This window comes from Saccoglossus kowalevskii, chromosome 13 (assembly GCF_978046115.1).
Source record: "Saccoglossus kowalevskii chromosome 13, keSacKowa6.1, whole genome shotgun sequence".
Taxonomy (NCBI): Eukaryota; Metazoa; Hemichordata; class Enteropneusta; family Harrimaniidae; genus Saccoglossus; species Saccoglossus kowalevskii.
The window spans coordinates 10,891,145-10,907,704 of record NC_140653.1 but is presented as its reverse complement, the minus strand read 5'-3'; the positions used below and the strand labels follow the sequence as shown (position 1 = coordinate 10,907,704).

The 16,560-nt window shown below is 33.3% G+C and overlaps 1 protein-coding gene across 5 annotated transcripts in view; it reads right to left on the bottom strand.

The window, feature by feature from the left end:
• The window catches only part of LOC144359586 (uncharacterized), a 60,558-nt gene extending 46,427 nt beyond the window's left edge, over nt 1-14,131 (bottom strand). For 2 of the 5 annotated variants that reach the window (XM_085506911.1, XM_085506913.1), the window contains exon 1: nt 13,344-14,130. In XM_085506911.1, the coding sequence (XP_085363037.1) occupies nt 13,344-13,667 (324 nt within the window). In that variant the 5' untranslated portion in view covers nt 13,668-14,130. Of the gene's footprint in view, nt 1-13,343 lie in introns of all 5 variants that reach the window. The other 3 variants (XM_085506912.1, XM_085506914.1, XM_085506910.1) reach the window with 2 other exon arrangements.
• Nucleotides 14,132-16,560: the final 2,429 nt, after the last annotated feature.

The following is a 16,560-nucleotide window of genomic DNA, read 5'->3' as shown; positions in this document are numbered from 1 at the left end:
AATATTTTGCAAAAGTTTCAGGAAATTCCTGACCTAAATGTGTGTTAGACTTCACCATTCTTAAATCTTATTGGTCCCATGCAACAAGTGTTTAACAAATGTGTGTTAGACTTCACCATTCTTAAATCTTATTGGTCCCATGCAACAAGTGTTTAACAAATCCATTGTACGTTTACAAGAAATGCATACAATAAAGTGCTGCACAACTATTGTACTGCTTGGATTTTTCTTGTATTATTAATTTTGAGGTGATGGCACATACACACATAGACTACCAATTGGTACATTGACTTCCCCTATATATTACTAAATACAGCAACAATATGGATTTTGAGATTGATTAATCAACCATGTGCAACTTGCAAATGAGCTATGGAAGAATTAAGGGATGGGGAATAAGAAGAGAAGGGGGGGTCAATTGAGTCTTTAAAGTAATTGTTACCCTCTCCGCACCAGGGATTGTAAACTGATAATTAATTTCATAATGAAGTCACGCCATTTATGAAATACTTTCAGGAAATTTAGACAACCAGGAATAAATTGAGCAGTTTAATTGCTGTATAAATGTCATTTCATGCATACTTAACAACATGTGACAGAGTTATGATTGCTAATTTTGAAAAGCTGCCAAATAACGGCGATTTGACGAACCTGGCAACAAATACCCAATAAACAATGCAGACCTGCTGATTATCCCCAGGCTTTCGGTTACCATAGTAACCAAAGCCCTCTGCTGAACTGATTTATATGGAATGCTACTATGGTATTTTGTAGGACGTATGGCAATGTCGACTTAGTGTCTATAATTTCTGTGATAAACATTACATATATAATCACACAGAATTTACTGGGTGACAGACTATTGACTTTATAGCAGTCATTCAAAATGGTAGTGCTCAGTAAAATCTCGCTGAATTGACTTGGCAGCTGACTTTGTATAGAACCACAGTTATGTGTTGATTTCATAGCATAATAAAATCAAGGTTAATAATAAAACCTAACATCACAACTAAACAATAAACTAAACAACAATAGCATGAGATATCACACTTCAAATTTAACGACAGAATTCGGATGCTTTTATTGTCAATAAATTAGAATAAAGGTTGGCATTGACCTTTAATCTCAATAAGTATAATATAATCAACAAGTGGTTGCAGAGTAGAATGGTTGGCCTCACCACGGGACAAGGTGAATATCAAGACCCTGGTTAATTTTTGTTCAATCGGTCATGACTTCTCATTGACTAGATGACTTGTTGAGATAGCAAGGACAAATTTAAGCAGGTTTTTTTCTGTGAAAGTTGTCAATGATTAACTATGGTTTTCAAAAGGTTACTATGCGTTAATCAGATAAATAAAAACAAAATAATGAAAGAAAAATGAAAAAATGACAGTTGAGTTTCAATCACTAGAGAGTAATGGCATAAAAACAATGAGTGGGATAGTGGTGGCATAAACAGTTATGGCAAGGAGACGTGTTAATTTAACAGAAGTTTGAATTCACTATTTTGCAATATAACACATGACAAGTTTTATTTACAACTTATGACAAATTTGATTTTGAAACTTCCTGGGGCAATATTTGTCACTTGTAATTCAAAGTTCTAGACGATAAAATTACTGAAGTAAAAATAATACAAGTTTAATAATTGAATCTGAGAGATTAAATAACATTTCATCAGTAAAATTGTTTGTAGATCTTGTGTGGTTAATATGGTTAATTAGTTATTCACACACTTGTCAATTCAGTTTTTACTATCTAATGTATTTTTATATTAACTTTATTAACCATAGATTGAAGTTATTATTCATAATTGTTTTTGTTAACTTAAATAAAAATATGTGGACATTCCTTGACAATCACCAACATTTAGTTGTTATCCATGATAATTTCAATACATGAGAACTAACAAATTCGGTGATATTCAAATTATGATAGGATTGACTGACATGTACACAGAAGTCTTATATCAGGACCCCTATGTTTGTACACATGAACTTGCCACCATTTAAAAATGTATTTTAACATTAACTTTATGAACTGGCCAAGGTCTGATTTAAAAAAAAAACAATCTCAACATTCTATTGAGTGATAGCCAAGGGAGATAAGTTGTCAAGTCGTCATAGAACAACAAAGCTATAATTTTGTTCTTTCTCCACAAGGGGGAATACACACAAAGGGCAGTAACATGCAAGTACTTACGAGGGAGCAAAGTAGCCCTAGGGACACAACCATTTAATTTTAGAAAGCGAAATCTTTTTCACGAAGCAAGAGTACTAAGAGGATGAAAAGCAAATTTAATTACTCTCTTTTAAAAATACATTATTGCTTTATTATTAAAATTCAAAAAACAAACTAGTTAATTTTTTTTTCATTCATGACACTGTTGTATATATATATATATATATATATATATATATATATATATATATATATATATATACATGAATTGGTTATGTATATAGCTTACATTATATCTGGGTTATGGTATGAGACTGCTTTACATTGCAGCTACATATACCAACATGACTGCCAACTAGAACTTGATTTATTGAATTTTTGTTGTTCTTGTAATCTGTATTACATTGCAACAATTTTCACCTTTTCAAAATTGAAATTAAATATTACAATAATCATAGAATAAAGTAAAAAACAAAATTTAGAATTTTCACCGAAATATCGCCAGAGGGATGGTCAGGAGAACTACCATAAACAAGTTGTCAATTTTGTAAGAGAAATTCCTAAGTCAGAGAAAATCTAGTTGGGATATACTGGAATAAGCAGTACCGGTAACTTTGAAAAATTTAGATGGTTTTAAATGTAATGGTCACCAGAAAGTTCCATTATAAAGTACTGTAGAATACTTTATTTTCGCTTGGAATTTATTTTCGCTATTTTTGCTGAAGGGATGATTCCGTGAAAATAAAATCCAGCGAATATACTTTTTTCCTATATTTTACAATAAACTCATCAGAAATCAGTGAAAATAAATTCCATACAAAATGCCCAAAAAGCCTTTTCAGCGAAAATTAATTCCAGCTTAAAATAAAGTATTACACACTATTAAGTTTGTTGTATTAGTATGAAGATACTGCAAAGTATACATGAAGACAGTACGGCAGGAGTAATGACCGACACTTAGCGGATGTTGATGCAACAGTGTACTGTCTGAGTGCATACTTTGCAGTATCCTCGTAATAGCCTTATTATTATACATCTTTTCCTCCCAAGGATACATCATGGAAATGCCGAAATCCAAAACGTTTAGAACAGGCTTAGCAAACTTCTTTGTGTGGGTCCGGTCAAGCCCTGAGGGCAGCCATGTTTCTTTTTATTATTCTCAATCCAACCACTTGGTGTGGAAAGCCCAGAACTGAGCAAAATGATGAAAACTATTGGAACTTTTGTTTTTGTTTTTAAAAACATCTACCATCTTAGAAATAACATGTAATTGTTACATATTTTGTAAATCGCATTTCCTAAGGTAATATTTTTCAAAAAGCCATGGTGAAACAGTGACAGATCTAAATTAGAATTACAAATAAAAAAATAATTTGTATTTTTTTTTAGTTATCTCATCTATAATGAGTTCACTCAAATTATCCAATTGTTCTTTTATGATAATGCCTTTTAGAGCCTCCCTGTGTGCATATGTACTTGTACAACTTGAAAACGACAAGACAAATAACCGCATTGCTCCAGTAGACTGAATGCAAGCAATTCGACTCTATACAAATAAAAGTAAGCTTCTCGGAGGTAATGAGATGCCAGACTCCAATACCTATAGTATGCTTCCTGTGTAAATGCCTTGCATGCACAGAAACAATAAATTTGGATTGTTACCATGGTAACCTACACATAGCACCTGTGGCCTGTTACCAGGAAGGCAGGCTTAGTTACCTGTATACGACCACCTGCTTTAGCTATTACTCGTAAAATGACGATATTGATATCAGCAGGAAGCTACTCTTGAATAAAGTCTAGAATAATCATATATGATAAGTGAGATGAGGGGTCCTATTTCAAATTTACAGCCACTTAGGGATTTCACTCATTTCCTTTTATAGCCTTGACAGAAATTTTGGAAATTTTAAAACATATTTGTTGTATTAACTGGCGGTGGTTGTCACTCCACATCTTGCTTGATATGGATCCTTATATGACTCAAAAGACATAATTAGGGATACTAGAACTTATTTCCATGGAAACAATGACTTTGTGATTACCCTGTGGCTTTCCTAAAGATTATCACTTTCTCTAAAACTTGTGAAATGTTTATGAGCCACGAAACCGGTCTTGTGCAGTTGCAGTGTCATGGATAGCCGAGAAATTTGAAATAATTTTTTTTTTTTTGTAGAATTCTTGTAGAATACTGACAACTTTAAATTACTCATGACACTGCACTACACTATAACACTACATGTTGTAACATGCGCTGACACGTTGTTTAATGATGAGGCTGATTTGCGTCACAGTTTTTTGATTTATCATCATAAGAACAAGACAATGACAAACTTAGGGCGTTTTTTTTTCTCCTTTTGTCATTGACAAACAAACTCATCAGACTTCCCCCACACACACATCAAGGACTTATCGTCATTCAGTCAGTACACTTCTAACTTCCAGATTGTCACTAATTTTAAGAGAGCTGAATAAAATGGAACAGAACTCCATGATAATTTAAAGTATTTGCTCTTATTAGTAGAGAAGCATAAAAGCTGAAAATGCTGGTTGGGATTTTTTTCACAAAACTGTTACAAATTATGCATTGGTAACAAGTTATCCATAATATTTTCAACAGTATGACAATTTTTCAGAGAAAAACAGGACAATAAAACTCATATAAGGACTCAAAACTTAATAAGTCAATGATTTATAAATGCTTTAATATTAGGCTTTTACTAAGGATTTATAAGGAAATGCAAGTAGTTATCCATATACATGTTTTTCATTTCAACAAATACTTTTTTCATCGACTACTAAAAAACAGACTATTTTCTTTACGATGTATGTTATTATTATTTTTATTATACAGTAACAAATGTATAAACATACATGTATGGAATGAAGATCTATTACCTGTTAGCTCAGTGTGCATGTCAGTCAAGCTTACTGTATTTCTAGCCACTATGGTGTCACAGAATCCAGTTCACATACAAAATATGGTTAGTGTGGATCACTATCCATGTATCGATCTCTGTTTTTTCTGTGCAGTTTTTTCATCTATTGTTTAGTTGAAATTTGAAACGAGGATTGTTCTGGCACGTTTTCGTGCTGATGCATTTGTCTGTGCACTTCTGTTCTACTGACACGCAGCAGTCGATTTAATACTTGGCACCAAGACAAGAGGTGATAGAGTTACCCATGCACAGTATTTTGTTTACAATTTTGTTTAAGTTGACCATTTGAGTTTTTTTAAATACACAATACAAGTTATAGGTATACAGCTTTGTTTGTTCAAAATGATCATTTGATTTTTTTGTAAATACACCTTTCAAGTTATCACTTAGGATCTACATACGGCTTTGTTTGTTCAAAATGATCATTTGATTTTTTTTATAATACATAATTCAAGTTATCAGTATACGACTTTGTTTGTTCAAAATAGACATTTGATTTTTTTTATAATACATAATTCAAGTTATCAGTATATGGCTTTGTTTGTTCAAAATGATCATTTGATTTTTTTTATTATATACAATTCAAGTTATCAGCATAAGGCTGATTATTTTTTTAATACACAATTTAAGCTCTGTTTATCACACTAGTTCATTACATTTTGATGAGATCAGGAGATTCTTTTTTTAATTCATTTTAAGACCATAATCAGTAAGAGGATTAGGATGCCTGTCTGTGAAATAAATTTGAATAATTCTGACATATTTTGGTTTATTAACCTTTTCACCACCAGGCCCAAAACTGAAAATTGACTCAAATCTTGTCTGTTGGCTCCAAAATTGGGGTTCATTTCCAGAAATATTGAAGAATATAAGAAAAAAGTGCAGAAAAAGTCTGGTGGTGAAATGGTTAAATTAAATTATGAAAATATGTAACTGGTAGAGGATTTAAACTGAAGTTGAGTGAACTGTCATGAGATAATTACAAAAACAAAAGATAAACACATACTGATGCAAACCAGTAAGACCGAAAGGAACTCTTTGTTCATTTCAGGTTGTTTTTTTCTAGTGTCTTATTTGTTGTGAGTGGATTACAAACGTGTATGTGCTTTGCCCTTTTTGAATAGGGCAATCACCTCACTCATTTCTCTTTACAAAACCTTTCCAACTGCACATTAGCTATGTTCACATTATTGGATCTAGGCCTGTGCCAACATTTGTAATCCTTGGATGTGGGACCCACTCGGTTTGTGCCAAAATCAGCCCTTCATAGACAATACCTCAAAGTATGCACAAAGACAGTACAGTGGCAGTGGCATGCAATGGAGGTCGATGCGCTGCGCATTGTCTGAGGTATTTCCGTAATAACCTTATTATTATACATCTTTTCCTTCTTAGGATACACCATGGGGTTGGGGGGGTTTTGTGATTGGTTGTTGACAAATGCTGAACAGGCCACGCCTCCAACTGTGCCGTGCGTTCGGGCAAACCGTTAGGAATTCCTAAATGGAGTAAATTTGTGTAGTTTTCTTGATTTATTCTGCAGATATCGGTAAAATGTAGGTAGGGCTTTGGCGAAATTTGAAGAAGCAACTAATATTCTTCAACCTGGTATTTTTTTTATATTTTATTTTTCATTCTTTTCGTCTGTTTTTTCGAGTTTAAGAAATGTGAGCTGGATGGTGCCTTCATCCCTTGTCTATTTCTTACACTAGATACCAGCCAGCAGCGCATTTTCCAGTCAGCGAAATAAGCAAAATTAAAACCCAGTGAATAATTAACCCTTTTACAGTATGTTCCATTAAGTCTGATTTTAATACTACAATACACTTCAATATCACAATAGAAACCTAAGACACTTATGTAACTAAATGATCTACAGAAATGCCTTGACAGAACCACACAAAGACAGATGTATTAATTTCTTTCCATAGAAATACAATACAATGGATGGTTACAAAAAAATTGATAATCCAAAACATACCGGTAGTTGTATGTACATCATTAGAACAGATCAAATCAAAGGGATCAACAAAATAATATTGTATTTTATTCTGCATTTCAAAAAACCAATAAGTTTAAAAACATACACAAATAAATAATCAAATATCAATAAAACTTGCAATATGTAAAACTCATATATATTTTTCCCTCAGTTAAAATATTTGATCATATCTCAAAATTATGTTTGATAATCTAATGGTGAAAAAGTTTGGTATGGGTATATGGATGTAGTTGCATTATCAGAGAATTATGATGACAATTTTATATGAAATTTTTTTTAATATTGTCCTGTTTTTTTCTCCAAAAAGAATGTCTTACTGTAATACTGATAATTATTACCAATAAATAATTTGTAAAAGTTTAATTAAATAAATTTTATTTCTAATGTTTATTTCAAATGCATTTATTGTTTTTTTTATTAGGTCAGGAATTAATCTCAAATGTGTTTAGAGAATATTGTTATGTAGTGTACAATATAAATAATTCAGTCTCTCTGTGTACTTTATTTCACGTCATACAGTAAATGGGAGGGATCACAGTACATACAGTGCATAGCCAGTGGCCATTAGTAATTGTGACAGGGTTGAGTGACCAAAGTGGAAAGGGTCTACATTTTCTTTTTCAAATCAAATCACTTAAAATGAAGATGTAGTAGGGAAAGTTCATTCCAGTCACGTCCTATTGTTATGGAGCAGATTGGTACGTGGACAGGTGTGGTGGCCTTTTATTGTTATTTACGTGATAGAAGGAGAATTTCCTTTGCAGACGAAGATCAATCAAATTATTATACCTAAGCTTCCAAGTGACTTTAGTGTTTGGTTAATCTGTCTGATCTAGCATATAATCTGGATTAAGGTTTTAATGTAATCTGTGAAAACTATGGTGTATTAAAAAATCACATATTAAAGACATCATGCAACATGTGTGTATAAAACAAACAATGTATGATATAGGCGTTGCATGCATTGCACCGAACCATTATCATACATGATCGCCACAGAGCAGTGAAAGGGTGGCAATTTGGAGGGAGGGCAAGGGGGGTAGCTGGTAGAGTTTTACGGGAAATAAAAAGGGCTTTTTACAATTTACAAGGAAAAAAAAGACGTTTTTACAGTTTACAATGAAAATTGAATTTTGCAGTGAGTTGTGTCATCTAGTGGTTTTACAGTTTCGAAAATGTAATTTCCCTGGATTATTCTTTACGACTTTTTTTATTTGGATATAAATTCTTGTACGTACCAAGAAAAATGACACAGTTTACAAAAAAACAAACAAAAACGAACAAAAAAATATTGCAATTATGTTGAATGAAAATAACCCTTGCCCCCCCCCCCCCCTCAATTTGGGTTTAGAACTTTGAAGCGAAAATCCACCATATTTTTCAACAACAATTTCAATTTTAAATTCTGATCTTCAGAAACATAAGCCACTAAAATTATGAATACACTGAATTATTGACTGCAATTGACTTTAATAATTCACGGCTGAAGTTACATGTGCAATTTACTTGCATAGCAGGGACGTGTAGTAACTTGAGAAATACCAACACAAACATTGGTATGCGCCTAAATAAACCATGACAACAATATACATCAAACAAAATGTTATTTATTTTTATTTGTCACATATGTTCTAGCTGTTTCAATTATTGACTTCCAACAATTGTACAATTACAGATTGGTAATTCATTTCAAATAGTTTCCATGCATGACTGCCAATACCTGATCCAGGTAATTCATACCCCGATGAAATTGAACACAATAATAAATGAACCCTTTCCCAGCCTTTCTAGATCTTAATCTTTCATCCGTGTTTAAAATGTTTATTCAATATCAACTTTATACATGCTACATGCACATATGAAAACTTGTTATCGTTTCTATGGTGATTATTGCCTTATATAGTATTATGTCAATTTCAGCAGTGTTGTCTATCATTTATAATAGTATATTGATCATTAGATTTTAAAATAATAGCTGACCTTACCAATACACCTACAAGTAAAAATGTGAACCCCCACAATTAATTCCCCTCATCCCCTAATGGTCAATAAGGATGTAGATTCTCTACCGTGTCAAAGTGGTTCCAAGATGGCCGAATTAACCAAATACAAGTGAACAACAAGTGTCTTGCAAATATGCTACTGTAAACACGGTTACATCCAGTAACCGGCTGTAACTGAATAGCAGCTTATCGTACTACACTATTACAAGATTAGACGGCAAACATTGGTATTTTTGAGAGCGGGATGACATGACGGCCGTATTAACACATACAGATACATAGAAAGTAATAGCCTATCCCTGATCAACTCCATAACCATTAAGAAATGTAGATCACATGATGGTCCATCAAAAAGTAGGACAAATCCCAAAGGGGTTGGTGGTATATGAGAGACAGACGGTCAGTCAGCTTATCTCTACATCTGTTAACATTGGCAGTTGAAAGCAAACACATCCATTTATCATACCTAAATGCCTCAATATTGAGCCGTCTCATGGTCATTGTCAATCTATAACAATTGGTAGCACACAAAACAACAATTGCAAACTTTGGAAGAATGGAGGTCATTCTTACGATAATGGTAATTCTGTACCACAGCAACAGGTCTCACTCCAAGTAATTACAAGTGTTCCTGGCATGGTGCCAACAAATACCAATGTAGTTACCAATCTTTTTAATTAAAGCGTATGGGAAGAAGTCAGATGAAGTTAAACTCTCGTTAGTGAAAGCGTCTCACTGTGAAATTGATTACTGAACTGTAGCCTCGTGAACACAGCATGGTGTGGCGGATTAGACGCAATGATGCATTTCACGAATAATAGATGTATAACTACAACAAGAGACTATAGAGACAACATGCAACTTGACTGAATCTATATATGAAATTTTGTTTTCATCAATTGTATGCTAATTTTAAAATGACAATGTATGCACTTTGGCAAACTGTTTTTTTTATTACTGCAGCATTCGGTTAATAAAGTTATGAAGATGTTCTCTTAGCCCATGTTAAATTTTTCGTGTCCTTTACACCAACATAATGAAACAGCAGGTGTACACACTATGTTGGTGTAAAGCGCGTTTAAATTAGTGTTGCTAAAATCCTTTTGAAAGAGGGAACAGGCTGTACTATTATGTAAGACTTGTCTGCATCAAACAAAGTGGAAATGAAGCATGACCTAAAAGTGGCAAAAATGCATCCCTTTTTAAGCAGGTGTTAGTTTGTACATAACTGTAGAGTAAATGCCATGCTCAACTATCTGAGTTTTCAAGTAGAAATATTTGCCAAAAAGTATTTGCCAAAAATACACTACAGAATCGATGATATTGAGATGAATTGAATATAGGTCCACTCATGATTTTTAAAAAGCAATAGGGCTCATAGTTTTTAAGAAGAAGTCAAAAAATATATTCTATTTTTAACAACAATGTTTGCTAAAAATTGAGAATTAATGAAATCATCCCATCAGCAAATTTGATAGAGGTTCCTATATATCAAGTATCAAAGCAATCAGACAGGTAGTTTTCTAGAAGAATTAAGCATATCAAAAGTTGATGCAGAAGAGGGACAGACAATCTGCTTGTCTTCTATATAGTCACATATCAATGAAAGCGGTGTTTTAAACTCAAAATTTGAAAAAATACAGAAAATTTTAATAAAATTTAAAAGAGAAGAAATGAGAAACAACCAAGCGTTGCTGTCATATATACGCCTTGAAAGACAGTACGTGGCGACAAGTATAAAATGTGTCACAACATTTTTTTTTATATTCTCTCAAAAATTATGATCAAGACCAATTATGCCTATTTGGTTCAAAACAAAAAAAAACAAAACATAAAATAAAATACGCGAAATGTTGACCAAAATTTAATCTCTGTAATAAAATAAAATCCATGGAAAAGAGTTTGTTTTAAAAACAACTTTTAGGTAATTATATATAACTTTTGTTTAACCACATACAGTTTTTACAGATTCTCTCTTCTGTGTCATTTTTCAAAATACATTTCTCTATAAAAATACAGAACTTTAATAGAAGCAATATTTTACTTATATTTCATTTATTTTATTATTTATATTCCTACAAGTTTCTTTTATTGGAAAATGATGACAAATCAATGTATATTACAATACAAACTTGTCAATTAAATTTCTTATAACCTAGATTAGTTAAAAGCCAAGTGTTGTGAAAGACACATTAGTCTCTGAGTAGTATTGCACAGTTTAACAAACAGCTTTCAGAAATTGAATTACACTCGACCCAAATAAATGGTTGCATAGTATAGAGTGGTTGCTATGGAAACTATCATCAGTTTTTATCGAGGTGTAATCACAGTCACTAACCTAAGCTGCAAACTACTATATTTATTGTAAAAACTGGAAAGTGAGCTAGATTAATTACAAAATGTAATGTACCCTACAATCCTTCTCTGATCTTAATAGTTATGCAAGTTTCTATTTTCTGAGTTTGTTTAGATACTTAGTGATGAACAGCTGCTCATAAAAAATAATCAAGTTTCGACGTGCAACCATATTTGTGACAAAGACTTCTAAGCAGTAGATGTTAAGCTAATGAATAATTAATAAGATTTGTAATATTAGAATTATTATTGTGTTTATAAAGAACAACGGAGCCCCCCCTACCCACCCCACTACAAGTAAATTCGGCACTGATAAATTGTGTTGCCATCCCCAAATCTTGAATCATGTACACTTGAATACATCAAGCCTTGACACTAAGGGTAGTCATATAGCCCTGGACACGTGAAATTGTCATTCGGACAACTGAAAAGTAACTCACTAGCCTTAACTATATATTAATAATTGGCAACATACTATCCTGGCAAGTTTACAAGTTAATTTACCTTATGCATGAAATTCACCGAGAAACATCTGTACCTCACAGAGAAAATTTTATAAAAATAAGGTTATGGGGAATGCTGTAAAACTGGAAGAACGGTAAATCTTGCTAGTACCAGTACATAATACCAATTGTTGTGAATTTTGTTGTGAAAATGATTAGTTTTAGCAAAAATAAATTTTACACTCAATAATAATGGACTGTACATACCATGCATGTATTGACCAGTACTTTTTTTTTACAAGTGTAGTAAATAAGTGAAAAGTACTTTTTTTCCCTCAATTATCCTTAATTATTAGTAAAAATGGCTTGACATTAACATGTTAGTCACCATGCCGCAGCATGTTCGGTGTGAGTACCATGCAACTCGTATAACATGTATGATAAACAGTGTTCATGTAAGAGTCGCTTTGAATACTACAAGAAAAAAATATATCAGTTTATTTCATGTGAAAGCAAATAAATTCCTTGCACCTGCATATATACATATGTTAAATATACGAAGACCTAACACTGCCCATTTTTACAGATGTCATTTACCATTCAAAAACCACTTCACATTAAATCAAATAAACATTATCCTAACTTTAATATAATTATAATTACAAAGCCTTAATAAAAAGACAATTAAGAATTGAATGTCACCCATTAACACAGTGGAAGAAAGCATGCCTCTTAGACTGAAATTCTACTGGTTATTATGTGGTCACCTTCAGCATAAATGAAGCTGTACATACCATGACTTGGATTGGGGGATAACACCTTAGTCTTAATATTTGATTTTTTTTTGAAATGCAGAGGCAATAAACACAACTTAGTAATTCCATTCTCTCGTGATTAAGGCAACGACCAGCATCAGCGAACTATGTTTATCGTTATTTTGCACATTTAGACGGCTACATATTTAGGCAACAAGCTAAATGTGCAATACAACAGTATGTATTTTCTTAAAAAACGAAATGCCAAAGATTTAGCTCAGTATAATGCTAAGTGTGCTTCAAATTGGATGTGATGGGGAGGGGGGCATGAAGGTGTGGGCGTATTGGTTCACAGAACAATAATATTATGTTCTATAGATAAAGATCAATTCATTGTACACCAAATCTGTAAGGATTCACCCTTCAATATCCAAAATCAATACACATAGATCATTGGCATTGAATATAAGGCCATTTGCTTTCACATGTCTTTGGGCCTTTGTAATGGGTCTAATAATTTAGTTTTTGGCGGGGAGTTTTTAAATCAATATTTGGATTATTTGATCACACAGGTGTTAGTTAGATATAGACAAGACACATTTCATCATCATGAAACCATGAAAATAAGAAAAAAGAAACTGAAACAACTATAGAAAAAATACCTTTAGTTGGTCTCTTAGTTGACATGAACTCATGAGCTCGAACCCGTCTGACTCGGTAAACAACGTCTCCCCAGGTATTTCGTGGGAAATCCGCAATATCTGTGCTGGCTCCGGATATGTGCCTCTACTCGGTGGACGAGGCGTCCCGTTACCGTCTCTCGAAGCAGGTTTGTAATAACTGCCGGTATCGACGTAGCTCGAACGAGGAGTTTGAAAGCTGAGATCTAATCGTCCGACGTCGTACCTGTTGTTTATACCGGCGAACAAATCTTCCCTGGGTGTTCTGCTTGAAAGTCCAGACGAGAGATCGTTTCCCGAAGCCATAATACAAACGCGAACACTGAGTACTTACTGAGTTGACGAGCACTGTGATCTCTTATTTGTCACCTTAAACACAATACACGAGGGATGATTGTGATGTTTGTAGTAGGCGGACTAACCGGTGAAGTTATCTATATTAGTAGAGGCATGGTGACTGCCCGATTCCTGCATATCGAGTAAACACGTTCCCTAGCTACGGTGAAGCAAATACTAACCCAGGCCACTGAGGAATGGACTCCAGTAACACCGGTCTCAAAATCTCGACTCCGATTGCCGTTCCTCAACGCTCCAGACGCACTGACTCCGAACTGTTGTTGAGCACAATACACGTTTTCCACTCAACAATAGGAAACGAACAATACTTCACACTGATATGCAAACGAGTGTATTTGTCGCAGTTGACAAAGCCCTCTTTTGTGTCTGCGTTTACCAAGTTTACCGTAATCTTCGACGAATCAGCAAGTAACAAAAGGCCGGCCATCTGAAATCAGTTGTTAACGGAAATAAACTCATCGACACATTACGAAGAGACAGATGTACATGATACATGTAAACAGTGGAATTTAGCATGGGTTGGACCTTTAGAGGTTGACCCGTAACCGTGCGTCAACGAACCAGACACGACTGAGACTAGAATCCGAACAGAAAAGTTGCACATCCAAGAAATGTTATAATGGACAGACGTGAAAGACTGAAAATAGCCCTTCCTTACCTTTCACGAATGTTAACCCACTAAACCATTGAAAACTGGCTTAAACAATACTAGCGATAATCATTTCCGTATTTCCGGTCTCATCTAACTTGAAAATAAGCGCCTCCTCTCTTCTATTCACCACAGGCGGCGCTAGTATACCTCACGAATATTCACTCGTTCTCGAGTGTCATGACTTTTGAAGCGAAGTTAATTTGTTCACATGTCCATCAAATTAATTTGAGAAGTAGGGAATAGATATTTAATACTTTTTAAATTGACATCGGTCAATTTAATTTAATTTAATTTAATTTAATTTAATTTAATTTAATTTAATTTAATTTAATTTAATTTAATTTAATTTAATTTAATTTAATTTAATTTAATTTAATTTAATTTAATTTAATTAATTTAATGTTATAGTTAATGAATCCTGGGGGGGGGGATTTTTTAGGATTGATTATACAGTTTCACGCACACAAAAATGAAAAAGTTCATTGTGTATTATGTTATAGTAACAAGAAAAACAAAACAAAAACATGCCTTGTACTTATAATAATATTCCCTCCAACTCATCCCACTCGTAGCACTGGTTCATCCGGGTGATTCATCTTCCGTTCTCATGGTTTTTCGTCCGATCAGAAATTCAAGGTGGTGCTGGTAAAAAAAAAACAGGTTATGAAAAACACAAGTGTCTTGTAATAAGAATAATAACCATCGCACTAATAACACTGGTTACGCCCCCACACATACTCTCTCTCGAATTCATAGAAAAAGTAATAGTTATGAGTTACTTAAAAAAGATTTTTTTCAAAAAATCGTTTAAAAATAAGTATTTAAATTTTCTTTTATTTCATTTTAAAGCGGGGGGATCGTCACTTGCGCGGGAATTGGGAATTGAGTCCCAAACGACGATAACAACACATGCTAAAACGCAAAGGCTCGTGGGTAAACGCTTGTTTGTAAACAATGACATGCTATGGTCATCTGAAGCATGCGCAAGTGACGAATCCCCCGCTTTAATTTATTATTTATTTGCCGGTACTACTCGAGTATTTGCCCTCTGTGTTTGGCCTTGACATGCAAGATTAAACCAGAACAATTTACAAAACAATACAAAATATATTGAAAATGAAATAAAAGATATAAAATGAAAAAAAAAATGTTGAACGGTATTAGAATGTGAGAAGCATACACCAACGGGCAAGCATTCAATACTAACCTTTAACACAAATATTTAAAATCATCCCGGACGTACCACTCTGAGTGCTATTCTGTGTACTCTACGGACTGACTCTATTTCTTTCGAAAAAAAATCATCACACACTATTTCTTCAAATAAAAACGAAAGAAAAACCGCGGCGTAAACTGCCACCCATAGCCCACTATACAAGCTGACACGCCGTAGCAACCAGCGCATTTGAGCCAGCCGTATACCGGTATATCGGCAATTGTGACTTCTAACATGGCACACTTCAATAGCATACAATGCATACGAGTAGCGTAACTGTGTTTCCAAAAATGTGCGTTTGTTACATGAGCCGGAATAAACTTGAAGGAGAGAGATAACCGACCGCCTTGTCTAAAACTTTAAGTATTTTATTGCGACAAAAACACGACTGAGATCCAACCCTCCCTGGTATATGAGTGAATATAATACACACAGCACTGTACCAAGTCAAACTACAATTATCGAATTATATAATATGCGCGAAAAAATGATGAACCCGACCAGTGGCATAATAATAATAATAATAATAATAATAATAATAATAATAATAATAATAATAATAATAATAATAATAATAATAATAATAATAACTGTATTGCCTCCGTGTAAAAAGATTTACATAAGATAAGTACAGCAAAAAGAGTTTTAAAATAATAACAAGATATATGTAATAATTGTACAAAAAATAATACAAAAGGACTTAACTAGTATTTAAATGTTAAATAAATCTTTGTGTTGTGTAAATATAATTGACAAGTTCTATAATTTTGCCAGGATCTTTGCTTGAGAGTTATATATGTGAACTGTATATTTTCATTGTTGGATGAAAGTAGTGTCATAATCTTTTGGATGAAATTTTCCCTGTGTGTGTTATATTTTGAGCAATTCAATTGAAAATATTCTTCATCTTCAATTGAATTTGTGTCACAGTTATTGCATATTCTTTTATTTATAGGTTTCTTAGGAAATGAATA